The sequence below is a fragment of the Pezoporus flaviventris genome, unplaced genomic scaffold (genome assembly GCF_033815535.1).
Source record: "Pezoporus flaviventris isolate CSIRO_AGI_PZ_B2104156 unplaced genomic scaffold, CSIRO_AGI_Pfla_v1 ptg000002l, whole genome shotgun sequence".
In the NCBI taxonomy this organism is placed as follows: Eukaryota; Metazoa; Chordata; class Aves; order Psittaciformes; family Psittacidae; genus Pezoporus; species Pezoporus flaviventris.
This window is the reverse complement of record NW_026892550.1, coordinates 13,499,818-13,518,485: the sequence shown is the minus strand read 5'-3', so window position 1 is coordinate 13,518,485 and position 18,668 is coordinate 13,499,818. Positions and strand designations below refer to the sequence as shown.

The window sequence follows — 18,668 nt, the reverse complement described above, 5'->3', positions numbered from 1 at the left end:
ACTGTATTAACTGAGTTAAACTTGAGTGTGAGTACATGTCTTATCAGATACCAATTAACAATGTCATGTCCTTAAGTCGTAGTCACAGAAAAAGTTTCAGCCACAGGCAGCAGCATCCTGTCACTAGTGCCACTGAAGGAAGAAACTATACTAAGTCATTCCTTGTGTGCAAGGCTCTGTTCCTTACCTTTTCTTATTAGTGTTCTACCCGGGCTAAACATCTCTTCCCTGCATAGCATTTCTCAGCAACTGTGACCAGTTTTCCTTCCTTGCCTTTCCCTTCTTCTACACTGTGTTTCTCAGTCAGCCTTAATTTTCTTTCACTCTTGAAGAGTTTCTCATACTCTTTCTGCCTCTGGATATTTGAAGTCCCTCTTTTTCTTCCAGCAATTAAAGAGTTTGGTTTCTCTGTCCCAAGACTTTTATCTTCTCACTCCTCCTTCTCTCCACTGCCTGCAGGCATTTTTCTGCCTTGAACTTTTCCCTCTTGAAGTGCTTTATTCTTAAGAGTGCTTTATCTCTTTTTACCCTCACCAGAATTTCCCGTTTTCACTAAGGATTTTTTCCTTTTTCCCTTTTGCCCTGCCCTTCCTTAGCTGATACCGGATAATCCTCCTTCCCAGTTCTGATAAACCTGAAAAAGTGTTCAAACCCACCACTAGCAAAGTGGAATCTTCTGCTTTCAGCATGGCAGCAAAAATTGAACAAGATTTCCTTCATCACTTTATTGGTCCATCCGGATTCGGAGAGGATTGATAAAGTAACAGAGTTTATGAAAGATGCCAACACCGTCTTCTCTGATGACCTCTGCAATCCTCTGGCATCCTAAAAAGGCAACATAATTTCATCTGCAGATGATGTGTATAATAAATCCCCAGCAACGTCTGTGCTGATGCCTGTAGGGCTGGCTCGGTGACTTCTGTGGGGAATTTGTAGCATCCAGCCTCTGGCATCTGCTCCTGGCAGAAGCTCAACCATTTGAAGAGAAGCTGAGGGGGAAAATAATCCCAATGAGGATGTTTGCACATGCTGTTCTCTACCTCCTCGCCTGGGTGTTTTGCTGAAGGACTGGGACATCTGCACAGAAGGGAGGACGGCAGCGGCTGGAGCTCGCCCTGTGTGAAGCTGAAGTTCCTCTAGCGCTGGTGGGGTTAGCAGCGCGCCGGGCCAGGCAGCAGGAGGAACTGGATCGCACCATCGGAGCGTACACGGACAGACTTGATTAAATTCAAGCCTGATGGCCTCTGGCATAAACAAGATTCATCAGCCCGGGACTTGCAGTGCGTCTAAAGCAGCTCGCAGCAGCTCGGCGGAGGAATGCAGTCAGGAAATGCACATGAAAATGTGCAAGAAGATCGCTCAGCTCACTAAGGTAAGCCTCGCTGTTGTAGCCTTCCCGGGTAGGTTAGGCTGCCCTGGCTGGGGACGCCAGAGCTGACTCGGAGCTGCCTTCTATGATGGCCCCCGTCTGAGAGAAGGGAAGAGAAACCTGTCCTTTCTTACTAGGCTGTTGCTGAAAACATCGGTGTACACAAACTTCCTTTCAAACACGCACCCCACCCCCCGCCGGTGCCACAGACTAGCCTCAGCGGGTTGCCTTTGTGGCTGATGATTGCAGAATTGCAGTCAAAACTGCTCTAATTCGCATGCAACGATAGCGAGAGGGGCTCGAGCTCTGAGAGGACATAGGATTTGTCTGTGTGATGCTTGGAGGGGTTGACGGTATCCGTTTTTTCCCCCCTGAATTATGAAGACACGGATTCATTTGAGTTTTATAGGTTCTCGAGTAATATTGTTGCAAAGCTGCAGTTGAACTGTGATACCACACAGTACAAGATAGTTGTTGTCTTACACCTAATTGTTCCTGATGGGCATAAGTACAGATACTTTACATGACATTCCTGAAAGACGAGTTGGAGAAGAGATAGGATTAATTACACAGTATATTGTACTTAATCTTTTAGTCAATACTGAGTTACACTGCTAAATGTTTAGAACATTTTCCACACCATGTTAAGAAGTAAGAGAAAATCTGTACGAGGTGGCAGTTATCTTTTCACCAACCTTTATGCTGTATCTTTGTTCAATGAGAAAAACCTATTTCCAATCCTTGTTCACTAATCCAGTTTTTACATATTTTGTAGTCTCATGTCAATTGGTAAAGACATTTTAGCAATGAAAACGCGCTGACAATAAAAAGAAACACTCACTAAAAATACATGTCAATAGGAAGTCATTAAGATGTTCAACTTAGACTGATTTACTAGTAAGAACTAGTACTAGAACTAGTTCCAGTGCCATTATTTTCATCTAATGACAGCTGTATGTGATAACATATATCAGTGTATGAATACATACACAAGTGCTACCTATATTTACACATATACTTGCTAGCAACCTGATTTAGTGGAAGATATCCTTGCCCATGGCAGGGGGGGGGGGGGGGTTGGAACTAGATGATCTTTAAGGTCTTTTCCAATCTGGACCATTCTAGGATTCTGTATTATACTTACTGTACTATACCAATAATTTTAACCAGTGCTTTGATTGTATGTTTGTATAACGGCATTTGTACACAATCTGATGCTTGCTTTCTGTCCACAAGTACACAAATGACTCTTTACAGTGAGCTATCAGTCTGTAGTAATTGAAAGAAAACATCAAATTTTTAGTGATTTTGAACAAGGATATGTTTGAGCAATGAAGTCTGTAAAAATTCATCAAGAGAAGCACTTTCTATTTATTGATGACATTGCTAATTCCTCAGCCACAGTTAAAGGTACATGAAAGATGACTGTAAATTGGTTCAGATGTCCTGAGCTGTCCCCTTATTTTCTGTCTGATACTTGGTATGTTTGGTCAGTTTTGCACGCTAAGTAAAATTTGTCCATAAGTATCGCTCACATCACTGTATTACCTTTTCTAGTACAAAAGTAATAGTGGCGCTTTATTAATTGATACCTTATACTTTATAGTAAATAACAAGAATTGAGTTACCGGCTCCCTCTTTCTGGGTGATCCATTTCTCAACAGCAGACTTGGAGCACATTGATGAGATCTGAGCAAAGAAACACTTGTTCAAGATTTTCAGCTCTCAAACTAATGGTCTGTACAGACTTCTATGTCTTTCGCTATAAAGTGATTATTTTTAAAGTCTCTTTAATCTCAACTAAATTTTGAGGAAAATATATCTCACTCCTTTCTGAAAGTTCTATAAAGCTTGTCTTTGGTAAGGGAGGTAAGTTCTGCTATTTTAGCAGCAAAAGGGGGAGGGGAATCATGGCCAAATTATTGCAGTGGGTTTTTTTCAGATGCTTTTGCTAAATTTCTACTGTTAAAATGTGGGTGGGGTGATTACTTTTAATAGAATTTCCCCTCTGAATACTTTTCAGTCCTCTGAAATACAGATGATTTATACCTGAAGCTCAAAAAAGTGCTTCTGAAAAACGAATAATTTTATTTTGGCATGTGGCTTTTAAGAACCAATTTTCTCTGCAGTAACACTACACTTACAGAGAACTTATGGCAAAATTGGATTTTTAATCATACACTTTCCCTTCTGATTTCTGAGTGCTTACTAACAGCAAACATCTGAGAAGCAAAATCTGAGACCAGATTTGCTAAACATGGCATAAATTTGTTCTGATCATTTTTGGATTAGAAACTTTGAGATCTCCTATTCAAACCACAGTTTTCTTGGCTATGTTACAGTCAGGATAATTATAATAAAATCCCTCCTGACTTTAAATTGCCTGAAGTGCTTTCCTTTTCTGTTCCAGCATAGTATGCAGTATGCTGTCATTATACAGCTGCAACTTCCTGCCCAGTGATGTCAGAATTCATTGATGGGGTGATAATTCTCTAATTGCTCATCCACTCCACGTTGTACCCAGAGAAACAAATACATAATGTTTAAATAAGGTGTAGGATACAGAGCTTCACTTACATTCTGTTTCTTTAGTTAGTCACTAGTGGCCTCCTCTTACTCTCAAAAATGAAGGAGGAGTGTGCAAAAGGCATCAGCAGCAGAACCAAACTGGGTGAGGTGATGGAGTTTCCATCGTTGCATGAAATGTTGATTACATCGTAAGACAGGTTGGTACGGGAATCCTCATAGCTAATCAAGACACAGAAATACTGAAAACTGCTCCCATTCTACTGCCCCACTATTTTTGCTTTTGGAGAGGTAGAATATAGCAAGTTTTCATACATTTTTCTGTTCTGCACCCTTTTGGCTGTAGCAGCAAAACTACAAACCTTTAGAAATGTTTTGTTTGCTTTCGGCAGCAAACTGCTTTTTTTTGTAGGCAATTTATCAGTATTTTTAGATGTCTGGTTCTTCTCACAAAAATTGATTTTTCCCACTTTTGACATGTAGATAGAACATACATTGGTTTTCCCCATTAAGCTATCCCAGTGAGAAAAACCAACAAGCATATTTGTAAGCTCAGTCAGGCTCCCCAAAAGTAAGGTGGCCTTTGCATTTCAAGGCAGAAGTGGCCACAGATCCTTTTTTGCCATTAGGTATTTGTCTACCCACATTTGAAATCTGCTAATGAAAATATGGTAGGGTTTTATTATTACTTGTAAAGTTTTTGGTTTTGTAGAGTTTTTTTGTTTTTTTTTCTTTTGCTTTGAAAGCCACAACTTACAGTGCTAAATGAATATATGGGACAGTCAGGTTTTGTTTGAAATATATATATATATATTTTAAAAAGGTATACTAAAAAGTGCAAACTGATCTTTTTTTTTGTTCTCGTGGGGGCAGGTAAAAGCATTTAGAAGCCCTGGTGAGTTTGAATGAGAGCTGTCTAGGCCTTCTGAATTTTGACCTTAAAATCGGATAGCATTACAGCTGTTTCCAGATGAGCTATGGTTTGATTTATGAACTTACAAAAATTAAACCAGAAACATTCTGCTTGTGAATAGGAATGTCCATGTGTAGTTGTCACTCACACGTAAAATACAGTTAATATATAGGTACCTTGCTGCAACAGTAGTGCACTAATGCATTCAAATTCATAGAGGCTTAAAGTTAGTGTATTCCTACAATTGTAGTAGAATGCATGACTTTGTAACAGTAATTAAGTTTAGACTTCTCCATCAGACATGGGACCCTTGGCATGCTGTTTCATGCCTGCTAGTTCTGTGTATTTCTGATCTGTTCAGCAGTTAAATGCAGTTTAAAATGCATGGTGACTTTTTATAAGAAGTGTCATTCCCTGCTGCCTCAAGGTATGGATTTCTATTATCTGTTGCCTGTTGCAGGAATTCCATGTGCTTATGGATTCTCAGGACAGTCCTTTTTGTTTGAGATAGGATGAGAAATGCTAATGAACTCTTGAAGAAGAGTGTTGAGCAGAACAGATCAGCTTTCATTGAAAGGGCAGTTCAGGCAGGGCTGATAAGAACTAAGTATGCTGCAGATATTCATGCTATTCAGGTTTCTTTTCAAACCTCTGCCAGTGGGGCTCAAACCAAACCTAACATGAATAACTAGGATGGTGGCTTTGCTTGGGGATCAGAATGCTACCTAACCCACAAAACAGTTACGTTTCCTTCTTTGAGACAAATTCCTGGGTACCAATGGAGGGATATTTTTAACGAGAGTACAGAGCTACCCTCAAACTCATTTTCCTAGGGGTTCATCTGACTCTATATTGGGAATCTGGGAGCTTTGTTATAAGAAGCACATTTTAATTTGCAGTATTTCTGGTCAAGTAGATTGTTAAAAAGTCAAGCAGTCTGGCAAGAGTTTTGTGTATGTATGCTGGATACTGTGAGTCAGAGGAAAAGAGTGCTAATGTAAAAAAAAGTTAATTGCTGGTAAAACATAATTATGAACTTTTTGTTTCCTTCAGGGGAAAGAAATACTGAAGGAGAACAAGTTTGGGCAGATGTTTCTTAATGACTCTATGTGGAGCAGTTGAAAATATTACACACTCCAGCTGCTTATCACCACAGTCACCAGGAGGTTTATTGCCCCTCAGCTCAGTCAGCAGGGTAGCAAATGTGAAGCATTATTTAATAAGCTCCTGTGGAAAATCAGCCAGATAAGCAAACCCCACTGTCATTAGTTATTTAAGGAAGGATGTCAGACTTGTGAAGAAGTGTGTGCTCATATTTAGTTCTAATAGCTTCACTGTGCTGGTGGAAATTTATAGAAGAATCAGCAAACGGGGTGTTATGTGCATGTGGCTATAGGCTATTTACACCACTCCAGTGTCTTGTAGCATAGCTGTATATTAACTAGATCTGTTAACCTTTCCTGTTTTATTTGCCATTAAAAAAAAGGTGGCTGACAGGTTTAGGAATGAAATATGATCAAATACTAATGGCTTATTCTGGAAGTACCTAACAGCTGAGCACCTGTGACAGAGCACTCCTGTTTTCTACTCATGTTCCTAGTTGAAATATGTTGCCTTTTTCATGTAGCTTAAGCTAAGTTTATTGACCTTATTTTCTGTGATGTGTTAACAGTACTCAGTAACCAGTGCTTACAGTAGCTCAGCTGGTTTGCAGTTAGTTATTATGCTACCAGAGCTCTCCTGTGTGCTTGGGGCTCTTTGATCTCAATTCTCTGGAGAGTTATTCAATATCCTACAGAAATGAAGCAAAAATGGTACAGCATAAAAAACTAGGATCATGCTTTTGGAGCAGCAATACTTCTCCTTTGGCAAGAAATATAAAATCTGGTTTCCATGTAGGCAGAGAGAAGCTTTTTATAAAGCTGCTAAAATTATGTACTAACAAGGCCAACAAAGTCAGCTATCAATATCCCCATGTATTTTACTTTGTGATGTATTTGTTTTCATTATTTTTATGTACAATTTTCTATCAGGATTTAAGAGCTAGCATTAGTTTTGCCTAAATTATGTACTAACAAGGCCAACAAAGTCAGCTATCAATATCCCCATGTATTTTACTTTGTGATGTATTTGTTTTCATTATTTTTATGTACAATTTTCTATCAGGATTTAAGAGCTAGCATTAGTTTTGCCTACCAGCTGACAAAAATGCACAAACTGTGATTTCTGGAGTTGTCATCACTAGCTTTTCTTTACAGCATTAAAAGGGAACTCCTGGGTCCTAAAATAATGTGTAATCTCATATGTGTTGATCAGCTAGTCAAAAGCAGCATTAAAGACACTACTTCTATTAGGAAGGAACCTAAAATCTTGTTGTTTGGATAGCTAGAAATTGTCATTTAAATTAATTCAAGGTACAAGAATGACATCTATGCATTGGAATTACCTCTTACTATATAGATTTGTCACTGACTATACCAAGTTTGAAGAAAATCTGGCAGCCCTAGTAATGAACAACTCAAAGCTACTTTATAATGGAAACTGCATACTAAATTCATATCACTTCTTCAAGGAACTCTAGTTAATGTTTATATATAAAATGTTGTGCATTTTGTTAATATGCACATTCCAGGCAATAGGTAATAAAATATCCAGTGTTTCATTAATTGCACAAAAGTGCAAGGCTGTTTTTTTTTTTCATGTTCAGTCTTTTCTTCATGGGTGATGTGTTACTGTATTGTTATTATATCTTTAGTTCAATTATTAAGCTGTTCTTATCTCAACCCATGGGTTTTTACAAATTTTTTCTCTTTTTTATCCCACTGGGGAATGGTGTGGGGGGAGTGAGGAAGTGGCTGTATGATACTGACTTGCTGGCTGGGTTTAAACTGTGACATGTGTACAAGTACCCTTTTCAGTAACACTGTAACTGTACCTCTCTCCTAACATTTTCTTGAACTAGGAGGTAGATGCCAGTATTTTACAACTCAGAGAATTACACTGAAGTTAAAGGTCAGTGTCAACTCAGCTTAAGATAGTCTCAAATATACTAAAGCTGTGTATTTAGGCTTTTCAGCCCTTCAGCATTGTGTATGGTATATAAAATACTTCTTTCCATAAAGAATCATGTTTTTTCCCCAAAGTGAAGTCTTCATTAGGTTTACAAAACCAGCTGTTACACTGAGGTAGAACTACCTCTGTTGCCACCTCTGCAGTCAGATCTTAAGCACATCAACTGCAACAGTTCATCTGTTTCTCCTGCCCGTACACAGCTGCCTGCCTCTGTGGAGCTGAAGACCACTTGTGACTTTCATAGGAACAGATAGGCATGTGAGTTTTGTTGCCTGAGCTTACAGCCATCAGGAAGAGTGTGAATGTAGTTAGTCCAGTACCAAGGCTGGGTTAATTTATCCTACCTCCCAGTAGGACACAGGAGCTCAGGCTCCACAGTGCTGGTTTAAACTTGGCATTTTATTTCATGTATATTAATTTGTCTTCCAAAGGGCTCAGGGACAGCAGTACACACATAACCCTATTGCTGAGGAAAAACTGCCTTTATTTCAGAAACAAACTACAAACTGACTGTTTCCAAATAGGGATTTTTTTTTCTGAAATCAAGAACCTCAATAAAATTTATCCGAAATAAGATTGTACCTTTCTTATGTAGTTGTTATTCAGAACTTTGACTTAGCCTTTAGGCACTTAAATACAGTTTTAACTTAAAACAGGTCATTACCAGAGAAGTCTTATGTTTTAACTGTCTTTGGAAGCTACAGCATTTGGTTGTGACTCTGCACTGACATTTAGCCAGTTATATGAGAGCTTACCTTTAGATGTAAACATGAGATTACAGTTGAGTATTTTGCTTTTTACATTCAAGAGGAGAGAACTGCAAGAATTTGGTAACAGGGCTGTTAAGAACTATAGGTGGCACTTTTAAATGTTTTTACAACATTTGCTGAGGTGAGTAGCTCGAGAGAGGACGCCTTCAACACCGGAGCGGGGGGGACATCAGCATCCAGGAGCCTCAACTCAGAGCGACGAGAGCCACCCAGGGAGCCTCCAGTCCTCGACAGGGCCTGCCCAGGAGCCGGCAGCTCAGCTGACGAGAGCGAGCAGCTGACTCACAGGGGGCGGAGCCAGGAGCAGCGGCACCAGCGCTGATTGGTTAAAAACCTGCCCCAGGGAGCGCACGCGACCAGGAATGGGCAAACAGAGGCAGAGTGGGTTGAGGCAGTTTGCGCGGTAATTCGCGTGGGCTGGCGAGCGGGATGGTGAGCACCCGTCGTCGTATGACTGGGGCCCTTTCTGGGAGCTCTGCTCTGGCTGCCCCGGCGGTGGCCGCGTAGGCACCCAGACAGAGCCGATGAGAAGGGAGGCTGCAGTGCAGAGCTCGGGGTGTAGAGAGTGCCTGCACTGGTCTGGTGAGGGGATGGTGCACAATGGGCAGGGGACTGCGCTCTGTGCTCCCTGGTGGAGGTCCTCTTGCAGCAGGGGCTGAGCTGCGGGATGCTGTTAATAGACTGCGAGATGTGAGGGAAGCTGAGAGGAAGCAGGAATGCTTGCTCCAGGCCCAAACTGTGCAGGGGCCTCGAGCTTCCCCTCTAGCTCATGGAGGAAAGGAGGCCGTTAACCCGGGAAGCTGGGAATTAGTGGCAAATAAAACCAACAAAAAAAAGGAGGAAAAGGACAATTAAAAGCAAGGGGCTTCTCCCTAAATCTGTTGTCCCCACGCAGAACCACTGTGCTGTCCTGCAGGGGGCTAATGAGGAAACGCACTTGAGCCAGAAACAGCTGGCTGATGCCCTGGTAAAGATCTCTACTGGTGCTGCTAGGAAAAAGCAGTGGGTCATAATAGTAGGGGACTCTGACAGCGACAAAAGCACTCATCTGTCGGCCTGACCTGGTCTCAAGGGAGGTGTGTTGCCTACCGGGGGCACGGATGAGGGATGTGGCAGAGAGGCTGCCTGCTCTAGTAAGTCCCATGGACTATTACCCACTTCTAGTGATATATGTGGGTGCTAGGGATATAGATAGGAGTAGCCTGGGGAACATAAAGAAAGACTACAGAGCCCTGGGAGAGATGGTTAGGGGCTCTGGAGCTCAGATTGTCTTTTCATCAGTACTCCAGGATACAGGGGAGGACCTGAAAAAAGCTAGGAGGATTAGCCAGGTTAATAAATGGTTAAAAGGGTGGTGTCATAGTCAGGGGTTTGGGTGTCTTGAACATGGGACCCAAGCTTGTAGGCCGGGGCTGGTGGAGATGGTCTGGTAAGAGCAGTTTTGGTAGGAGGCTTGCAAGACTGGTCAAGGAGGCTTTAAACTAGATGTGTTGGGGGAGGGGGGCATCATTCCATCCCAACACACCCAGTCAGTTGCCAGCACTTATAATAAATGCTTGGAGCAATGTAGATATATTCCAGCCACTCCAGCCAATGAGCCGGCTTCATTTGGAGCTCGGCTCAGATGCCTCCATACAAAAGCCTGTAGCATGGGGAACAAACGAGGAATTAGAGATGTGTACACGTCCATGGGGGTATGATATAATAGGCATCACAGAAACATGGTGGGATGGTTCCTATGACTGGAGTGTTGGAATGGAAGGTTACAGGCTCTTTAGAAAAGACAATACTGCCAAGTCATTGTTTCAGAAAGTAGCTTCTAGAGTACCAAGAAAAATGCAAAATTTCTCTTCAGAGGAGGCATTTCGTCCTTTTGGGGAACAGTTAGACATTAAGATACACCAAAACATTTCTTAGTATATCTGTTCATACTTACTATACTGTTGTGAACATAACATGGCATAATATATACTTTATATATTATTTATTTGTGTTTATAGGGACAGTAATTTCCCACCACTCCTTGCATTTTCCATGATTATGTGAGAGGACTAGGAGTTAGGAAACACAGGTTTCTTTCCTATTTTTCCATCCTGAATGTGTGATTTCAAGAAAAATAACGGGATGACTCACTCCTTACTTTTTCCATCCGCAAAATGTGAAGAATAATTGCTTTATGTCATCAGTGTTTTGATTTCTTTGATACCTTTGATTGGAATACACCACCTGCACGCATAGGAATTATCCTGTACACAACGTTTTAAAGCAGACAGCATTTGCCAAAAAGAACTGAACAACACAGAAGGCAAACACCTGAGAGGGATAAAATATGTATTCCCAGTTGGCAAAAAGTTTAAAGGTGCACAGTTTACCTGAGGAAATTACTGCCTTGTAGAGGGTCTGCTTTTATTTTGGCAGAATATTATTTATTCAGCCTGTTACGGCTTTTCAAATAATGACACTTTCTGGTACAAATATTTTGGTAGATGTCCTAATCTGGAAAATTTGCACCACTTGGCCTGCAAGTGACTATATATTATGGCTGTAGCAGGTGGATAATCTAATACTAACACATCTCAGGTATTTATTTCCAGATTAATCCATGTCCGCAGATTTGCATTATGACTGAAGGTGTAATCAGAGTCAGGAACACCACATAAGATATGACATTCTCAGAGCTACTTGGGAGTCACAGTGTTTTTTCCGTTTCATTCTTGATCTTGAGAACACAGAGAGAGGCATACCTAACTACTAATATATGATATATAATATATACTATATACCATATATAATATAAAATATGCTTACTTCACATTCCAGTCTGCTTTAGTTACCATCCTTACCATCAAGCAGGCAGAACAGAAACAATGATCTGTTCAACCCTGTTTCCATTCAATTCTCTTGCTCGAGGGAGCAAGCAAGCAGGCCCTTTTACATACCTACCCACACAACCCCCCCCAAACCGAGAAGTTACAGGCTTTTTAGAAAAGACAGGCCCGGCAGGCGGGGAGGGGGAGTCGCCCTTTATGTTAGGGAAAGGCTGGAGAGTATGGAACACTGTCTGGGGACAGGTGATCAGTTAACAGAGAGTTTGTGGGTCAGGGTTAAAGGGAATATAGCTATGGGAGACATTACTGTGGGGATCTGTTACAGACCGCCTGATCAAGGAGAACCTGCGGTTGAAGCACTCCATAGACAGATAGGAAAAGCCTCACGCTCACAGGCCCTTGTTCTCATGGGGGATTTCAACCACCCTGACATCTGTTGGAAGGACGGTACAGCCCGGCACAAGCAGTCCAGGAGGTTCCTCGATTGTGTGGAAGACAACTTCCTTCTGCAAGTAACAGAGGAGCCGATAAGGAGAGATGCCATGCTTGACCTCGTGCTCACCAACAGGGAAGGGCTCGTTGGAAATGTGGTGCTCCAGGGCAGCCTTGTATGCAGTGATCACGAGATGGTCGAATTTGAGATCCTCAGGACAGTGAGAAGAGCGTGCAGCAAGCTCACTGCCCTGGACTTCAAACGAGCAGACTTTGGCCTCTTCAGGAACCTGCTCAGGAAGGTTCCATGGGATACAGCCCTAGAGGGCAGAGGGGCCCAAGACTGTTGGGCGATATTCAAGGATCACCTGCTACAAGCTCAGGAGTGTTGCATCCCAACTAGAAGGAAGTGCAACAGGAGGGCCAGGGGACCTCCTTGGATGGATAAGGAGCTCCTGAGGAAAATTCAAAGGAAAAAAGAGCCTTATAAAAGCTGGAAGCAATGACAGGCAGCCTGGGAAGAATACAGGGATGTTGTCCGGGAAGCTAGGGACCAGGTTAGGAAAGCCAAGGCCCAGTTAGAATTAAACTTGGCTAGGGATGTTAAGGATAGCAGGAAGGAATTCTACAGGTATGTAGTGAATAAAAAACAGACTAGGGACAACGTAGGCCCCCTCAGGAAGCTATCGGGAGAACTGGCTACACAGGATTTGGAGAAGGCTGAGGTTCTGAATGACTTCTTTGCCTCGGTCTTCACTGGCAAAAGCTTTGACCGCACTGCCCAAGTCTTGGAAGGCAGACGCAGGGACTGTGAGAATGAAGACGTTGCGCCCACTGTAGGAGAGGATCTGGTTCGAGACCATTTTAAGAATCTGAACGTGCACAAGTGCATGGGAACTGATGAAATCCATCCTGGGTCCTGAAGGAGCTGGGGAATGAAGTTGCGAAGCCACTGGCCATCATATTTGAAAAATCATGGCAGTCAGGTGAAGCTCCTGACAACGAGAAAAAGGGAAATATAACCCCCATTTTCAAGAAGGGGAAATTGGATGACCCGGGGAATTACAGACCCGTCAGTCTCACCTCTGTGCCTGGCAAAATCTTGGAGCAGATTCTCCTGAAAGGCATGCTAAGGCACATGAAAAACAACAAGGTGCTTGGTGACAGCCAGCATGGCTTCACTAAGGGGAAATCCTGCCTTCTATGATGGGGCTACAGAACTGATGGACGGGGTAGAGCAGCTGATGTCATCTACCTGGACTTGTGTAAAGTGTTCAACACTGTCCCACATGACATCCTTGTCTCTAAATTGGAGAGACATCAATTTGATGGATGGACCACTCTGTGGATAAAGAACTGGCTGGATGGCCGCACACAAAGAGTTACGGTCCATGGCTCAATGTCCAGCTGGAGACCAATAGTGAGTGGCGTCCCTCAGGGATCGGTGTTGGGACCGGTCTTGTTTAACATCTTTGTCACTGACACGGACAGTGGGATTGAGTGCGCCCTCAGCAAGTTTGCCGATGACACCAAGCTGTGTGGTTCGGTTGATATGCTGGAGGGAAGGAATGCCATCCAGAGGGACCTTGACACGCTTGTGAGGTGGGCTGATGCCAACCTCATGAAGTTTAACCATGACAAGTGCAAGGTCCTACACCTGGGTAGGAGCAATTCCAGGCACAGCTACAGGGTGGGCAGAGAAGAGATTCAGAGCAGCCCTGCAGAGAAAGACTTGGGGGTGTTGGTCTATGAGAAAATGAACATGAGCCGGCTTCAGTGTGCGCTCGCAGCCCAGGAGGCCAACCATATCCTGGGCTGCATCAAAAGGAGCGTGACCAGCAGGTCGAAGGAGGTGATCCTGCCCCTCTACTCTGCTCTCATGAGACCTCACCTGGAGTATTGTGTGCAGTTCTGGTGTCCTCAACATAAAAAGGACATGGAACTGTTGGAACAAGTCCAGAGGAGGGCCACAGGGATGATCAGGGGACTTAAGCACCTCCCGTATGAAGATAGGCTGAGAAAGTTGGGGCTGTTCAGCCTGGAGAAGAGAAGGCTGCGTGGAGACCTCATAGCAGCCTTCCAGTATCTGAAGGAAGCCTATAGGGATGCTGGGGAGGGACTCTTCATTAGGGACTGTGGGACTGTAGTGATAGCACAAGGGCTAACGGGTTAAAACTTAAACAGGGGAAGTTTAGATTGGATAAAAGGAGGAAATTCTTTCCTGTTAGTGTGGTGAGGCACTGGAATAGGTTGCCCAGGGAGGTTGTGAATTCTCCATCCCTGGCAGTGTTCAAGACCAGGTTGGACGAATCCTTGGGTGGTATGGTTTAGTGTGAGTTGTCCCTGCCCATGTCAGGGGGGTTGGAACTTGATGATCTAAAGGTCCTTTCCAAACCTAACCATTCTATGATTCTATACAATGTTTAAATGATTTTACTAAGATGCTATATGCCTTAGTATTTCATAAACATAATAAATTGTCTTCAAAACTACAGGGCATTGCAATGCAATTACAGTGCATCACCACTTCACTCTGGGTGCAGTGGGTACAGTCCTTGTCCCCTGATTTTCAAGGTGAGGAATGCAAACTGGAGAACAGAACAGCTTCCTGCTGGCTTGTGCCCCCAGAGCAACGAATACAGGCAGGTTGTGGTGAGGCAGTATAGTCAAGTTGGAATAGTGACATGTGCCTCTTTGTCATCCAGAGCAGTCATTGTTCGTTATATAAACATCATCAGTGCCATCAGAGACTTGTGGGGCTTAAAGCTTTACATTTGAATGCTTAAAATTTTAAAATCAAAGCATAATTAAAAATTATCTTAAGCATTAATAGCTGGACTAGGCTCTCATCATAGAATCATGAAATTGTTTGGGCTGGAGGGACCTTTAAGTCATCCAGCCCAACCCCACGGCAATGGGCAGGGACATCTGCAACTAGATCAGGTTGCTCAGAGACATTCTCCAAGATTTTTTCTGAGCAATTTCAGACTCAGTGTGTATGGAAGATTTAATTTTCTCCTTTAAAGTACATTATATTACATTTATCTAGACTGAACTTTATATGTCTTTTTACCACTGTTTGTGAAGCTCTTCTGCAACTCCTGTAGTCAACTATCACTTTTGATACTTTATTTTTCAAAATTGTAATAGCTATATGAAGTAGGATAGCTGCTGGTACAGTGCTCTAGAGGCTTCATCATGATCTCTGTTCTGAAAACTGACTCTCTGAGTAGAGAATATCTTTAGTCATAACAAAATAAGAGTATGAACTGCATCTTATTAGGATGAGAAAACTTCAAGGCAGCTGAAATCTCCACAGCCCCTAGAATACTGTGCTTTTCTTTTCTCAAAGTATACACATAATAAACTGGGAATTAAAAAGCAACAGCTCTTTTCTTAACACAGTAGCAGCAAAGGCTCTGAGAAAGTTTTGCATGTATTCCCACTGTTGAATTTGCTTACAGCAGCAAAGAACTTAAATCTTGGTGCCTGCAGTAGAAGAAACTGGTATTATTAATTCATGGATGCCTGAGGGTTCTGAAGGCTTTTTAATTAGCAAAGTACGTAGAACATGTGAAGAAATATTTTTACATTTTAAAAATTCCTCTATGTGAATCTCACCTGTGAGCTACAGGACAGCAAAATTTGATCCAGTCTCTATAATGCTTTAATCTGGATTAGGAAGAAACAGCATTTATTTTATCTGTGTTTATCACAGATCTGCATCACAGATCTGCATCAGGGGCGCAACCTGCAACAAACACTGTGTTTTTAAAGAAGTTATAATATATGTGTCCAAGAAAGGATATATTTGATTGGAAAAATGTGCTTCACTGTCCTGGGTTCAGCAGTAGCAGTCATTTTTCTCCTTCTTGGTAGCTGGTGCAGTGCAGTGTTTTGACTTTCAGCTCAGAAACAGAGCTGATAACAAGGATGTTTTGGTTTGGCCAAGGACTTTGTGAGCCTCATGCTCTGCCAGGGAGGAGGGAAAGCCAGGAGGAAGCAGAGACAGGACACCTGACCCAAACTGACCAAAGAGGTATTCCATACCACAGCACGTCATGCCCAGGATGTAACTGGGAGTTAGCCGGAAGGGCTGGGAGACTGCAGGGTTGGAGGAGGTATGGGTCGGTGCTTGGTCGGGCTTGGGGGGCGAGTTATCGGTTGGCTGGTGGTGAGGTGTTGTATTCTCTTCCCTTGTTATTTCCTTCATCATTATTATCACTGGTGGTAGCAGTAGTGATTTGTGTTATACCTTAGTTACTAAACTGTTCTTATCTCAACCCGTGGGAGTTGCATTCTTTTCGATTCTCCTCTCCGTCCCTCCGAGAGCAGGGGGAGGGCAAGAAAGGGGGGGAAGTGAGCGAATGAGTTACCTGACTGGGTTTAAACCACATGTGCTTCACTGAGGGCTGTAATTAAATCAACAATTCAGTATTGGAGAGGTTTCCAAATTCTACTGTATTTAAAGTAAGGAAATACTTCGAAAAACCAGGAATTAAGTAAAAACTTCCTTGATGTATTTTTTTGTTTACTTCATTTATTGTACAATTGGACAATGTCAGTTTATCATAATCTGTAACAAGATTTTAAAACATATTTTGGAAGGGGAGAACTTCAGATTGATATCTAGAATCATAAAAAAAAAACAACCCACAAACAAAAAAACCCCAAACAAAGACAAAACCAAAACAAACCAAAACACAAAAAAAAGCCCCAACAAAACCTAACCCGTTGAAAGCACTGAACATGTCTGCAATTTTAGACTCCTTAAAGATCTTCCTTTAAAAATCTGGGTAATGAAACATTTTCACAAAATTGAATCATTGAGTCGTTAAACCTCATAGCAGCCTTCCAATATCTGAAGGGGTCCTATAAGGATTCTGGGATGGGACTCTTCATTAGGGACTGTAGTGATAGGACAAGGGGTAGCGGGTTAAAACTTAAACAGGGGAAGTTCAGACTGGATATAAGGAAGAAGTTCTTTACTGTAAGGGTGGTGAGGCACTGGAATGAGTTGCCCAAGGAAGTTGTGAATGCTCCATTACTGGTGGTGTTCTAGGCCAGGTTGGACAGAACCTTGGGTGGTATGGTTTAGTGTGAGGTGTCCCTGCCCATGGCAGGGGGGTTGGAACTTGATGGTCTAAAGGTCCTTTCCAACCCTAACTATTCTGTGATTCTATGATTTTTAACTATTTTTCCTTTGAAACAGAAATAGTTGCAACATACTGAGCAGATTTCTTCTCCCCACTAATATAATTCTATGAACCCTACTTAACTATTTGGGGGACAGACATAAAAACTACAAGAAGATTAACTTTGCCCACAGATTTAAAATGACCAATAATTAGTGTGGGCAACTCTTCAATGAATTGAGAGAGCTTGCAGTAAGGTGACTACAGCAACTCAGACAGAGACCCCGTCCCAGACCGTGGCTGTTCAGGTCTCTGGGTGCAGGGAGTGCCAGAGCCTGCTGCTGCCGGGGGAGGGAGGACAGCATTCCACCTGCGTGAGGTGTGAGCAGGTAGAAGATCTGCTTAGCCTGGTGGCAAGACTTAAGGAGGAGGTTGAGACACTGAGGACCATCAGGGAGTGTGAAAGGGAGATCGACTGGTGGAGTAACTCCCTGGCGGGCCAGTCGAAACTGTTCCAGGGAGATACCCCCCAAAAGGGGAAGGACCCCCTGCCTTCTCACACAGAGGGGGATGGCCCGAAGCAGCCCCTGCCCTGTAGCTGTTGCGCAGAGGTAGGGGACCAAAAAGACGACGAGGGTTGGAAGCGAGTTCCAGTTCGACGTCGTGGGAAACCCTCCCCCCTTCCTGCCCTGCTTCCCCAGGTGTCCCTCCGTAATAGGTTCGAGGCCCTGGATCTTGAAGGAGAGGTAGGTGAGAATGTGGGGCAAGGCCAGCCCACAAGGCCACATAGGAAAAGGGAGTCGACTTTGCACCTCAAGACTGCCTCTGTTAAGAAAGAAAGAAGGGTCATTGTAGTAGGGGATTCCCTTCTGAGAGGAACAGAGGGGCCGATATGCAGAGTTGACCCTCATCATAGGGAAGTGTGTAGTCTGCCTGGAGCCCGGATCAGGGATATCACCAGGGCGCTCCCCAACCTGGTGCACCCGACAGACTATTACCCGCTGCTGGTCTTCCAGACAGGTGGGGAGGAAGCTGCTTCCCGCAGTCTGAGGGGGATGAAGAAAGACTTCAGGGCCTTGGGGCGGATGGTGAAAGAGTCTGGGGCTCAAGTGATCTTCTCCTCTCTCCTTCCATCTTCCACTGATGTGGGAAGGAATGGGAAGATTCAGTTCATGAACAATTGGCTTCGAGACTGGTGCTACAGGCAGGGCTTTGGATTCTTTGATAACGGCTGGTTTTATAGGGCACCAGTCTGGACAATGACAAGTGAGAAAGGTTTGTCTCACAGAGGGAAAAGGATGCTGGGGCACGAATTAGCAGGGCTCATTTGGAGAGCTTTAAACTAGATTCGAAGGGGGATGGGGTTGTAGCTGGGCTTGCCCCAGTGGGGCAGCGCTCCAGAATTAATGAAGACTGGGAGGCCTCCTACAATCCTAGGGTGAAATCGGTGTGCTCAGCTCGCTCCCTGAAATGCCTGTACACCAATGCGCGCAGCATGGGAAATAAGCAGGAGGAGTTGGAAACCTGTGTTAAGTCAGGAGATTATGATCTGGTGGCAATTACAGAGACGTGGTGGGACAGCTCACATGACTGGAATATAGTCATGGAGGGCTATGTCCTTTT

At 43.3% G+C, this 18,668-nt stretch overlaps 1 protein-coding gene across 7 annotated transcripts in view; it reads left to right on the top strand.

Moving 5' to 3' along the window:
- The first annotated feature begins 680 nt into the window (after positions 1 to 680).
- Positions 681 to 18,668, top strand: part of FAM184B (family with sequence similarity 184 member B) — a 58,510-nt gene continuing 40,522 nt past the window's right edge. For all 7 annotated transcript variants that reach the window (XR_009746332.1, XR_009746331.1, XM_061469878.1 and 4 more), the window contains exon 1: positions 681 to 1,372. Coding sequence is in view for 5 of the 7 variants with exons in the window: in XM_061469878.1 (XP_061325862.1) it covers positions 1,238 to 1,372 (135 nt within the window). In the remaining 2 variants the exon portion in view is untranslated. The remainder of the gene's footprint in view (positions 1,373 to 18,668) is intronic.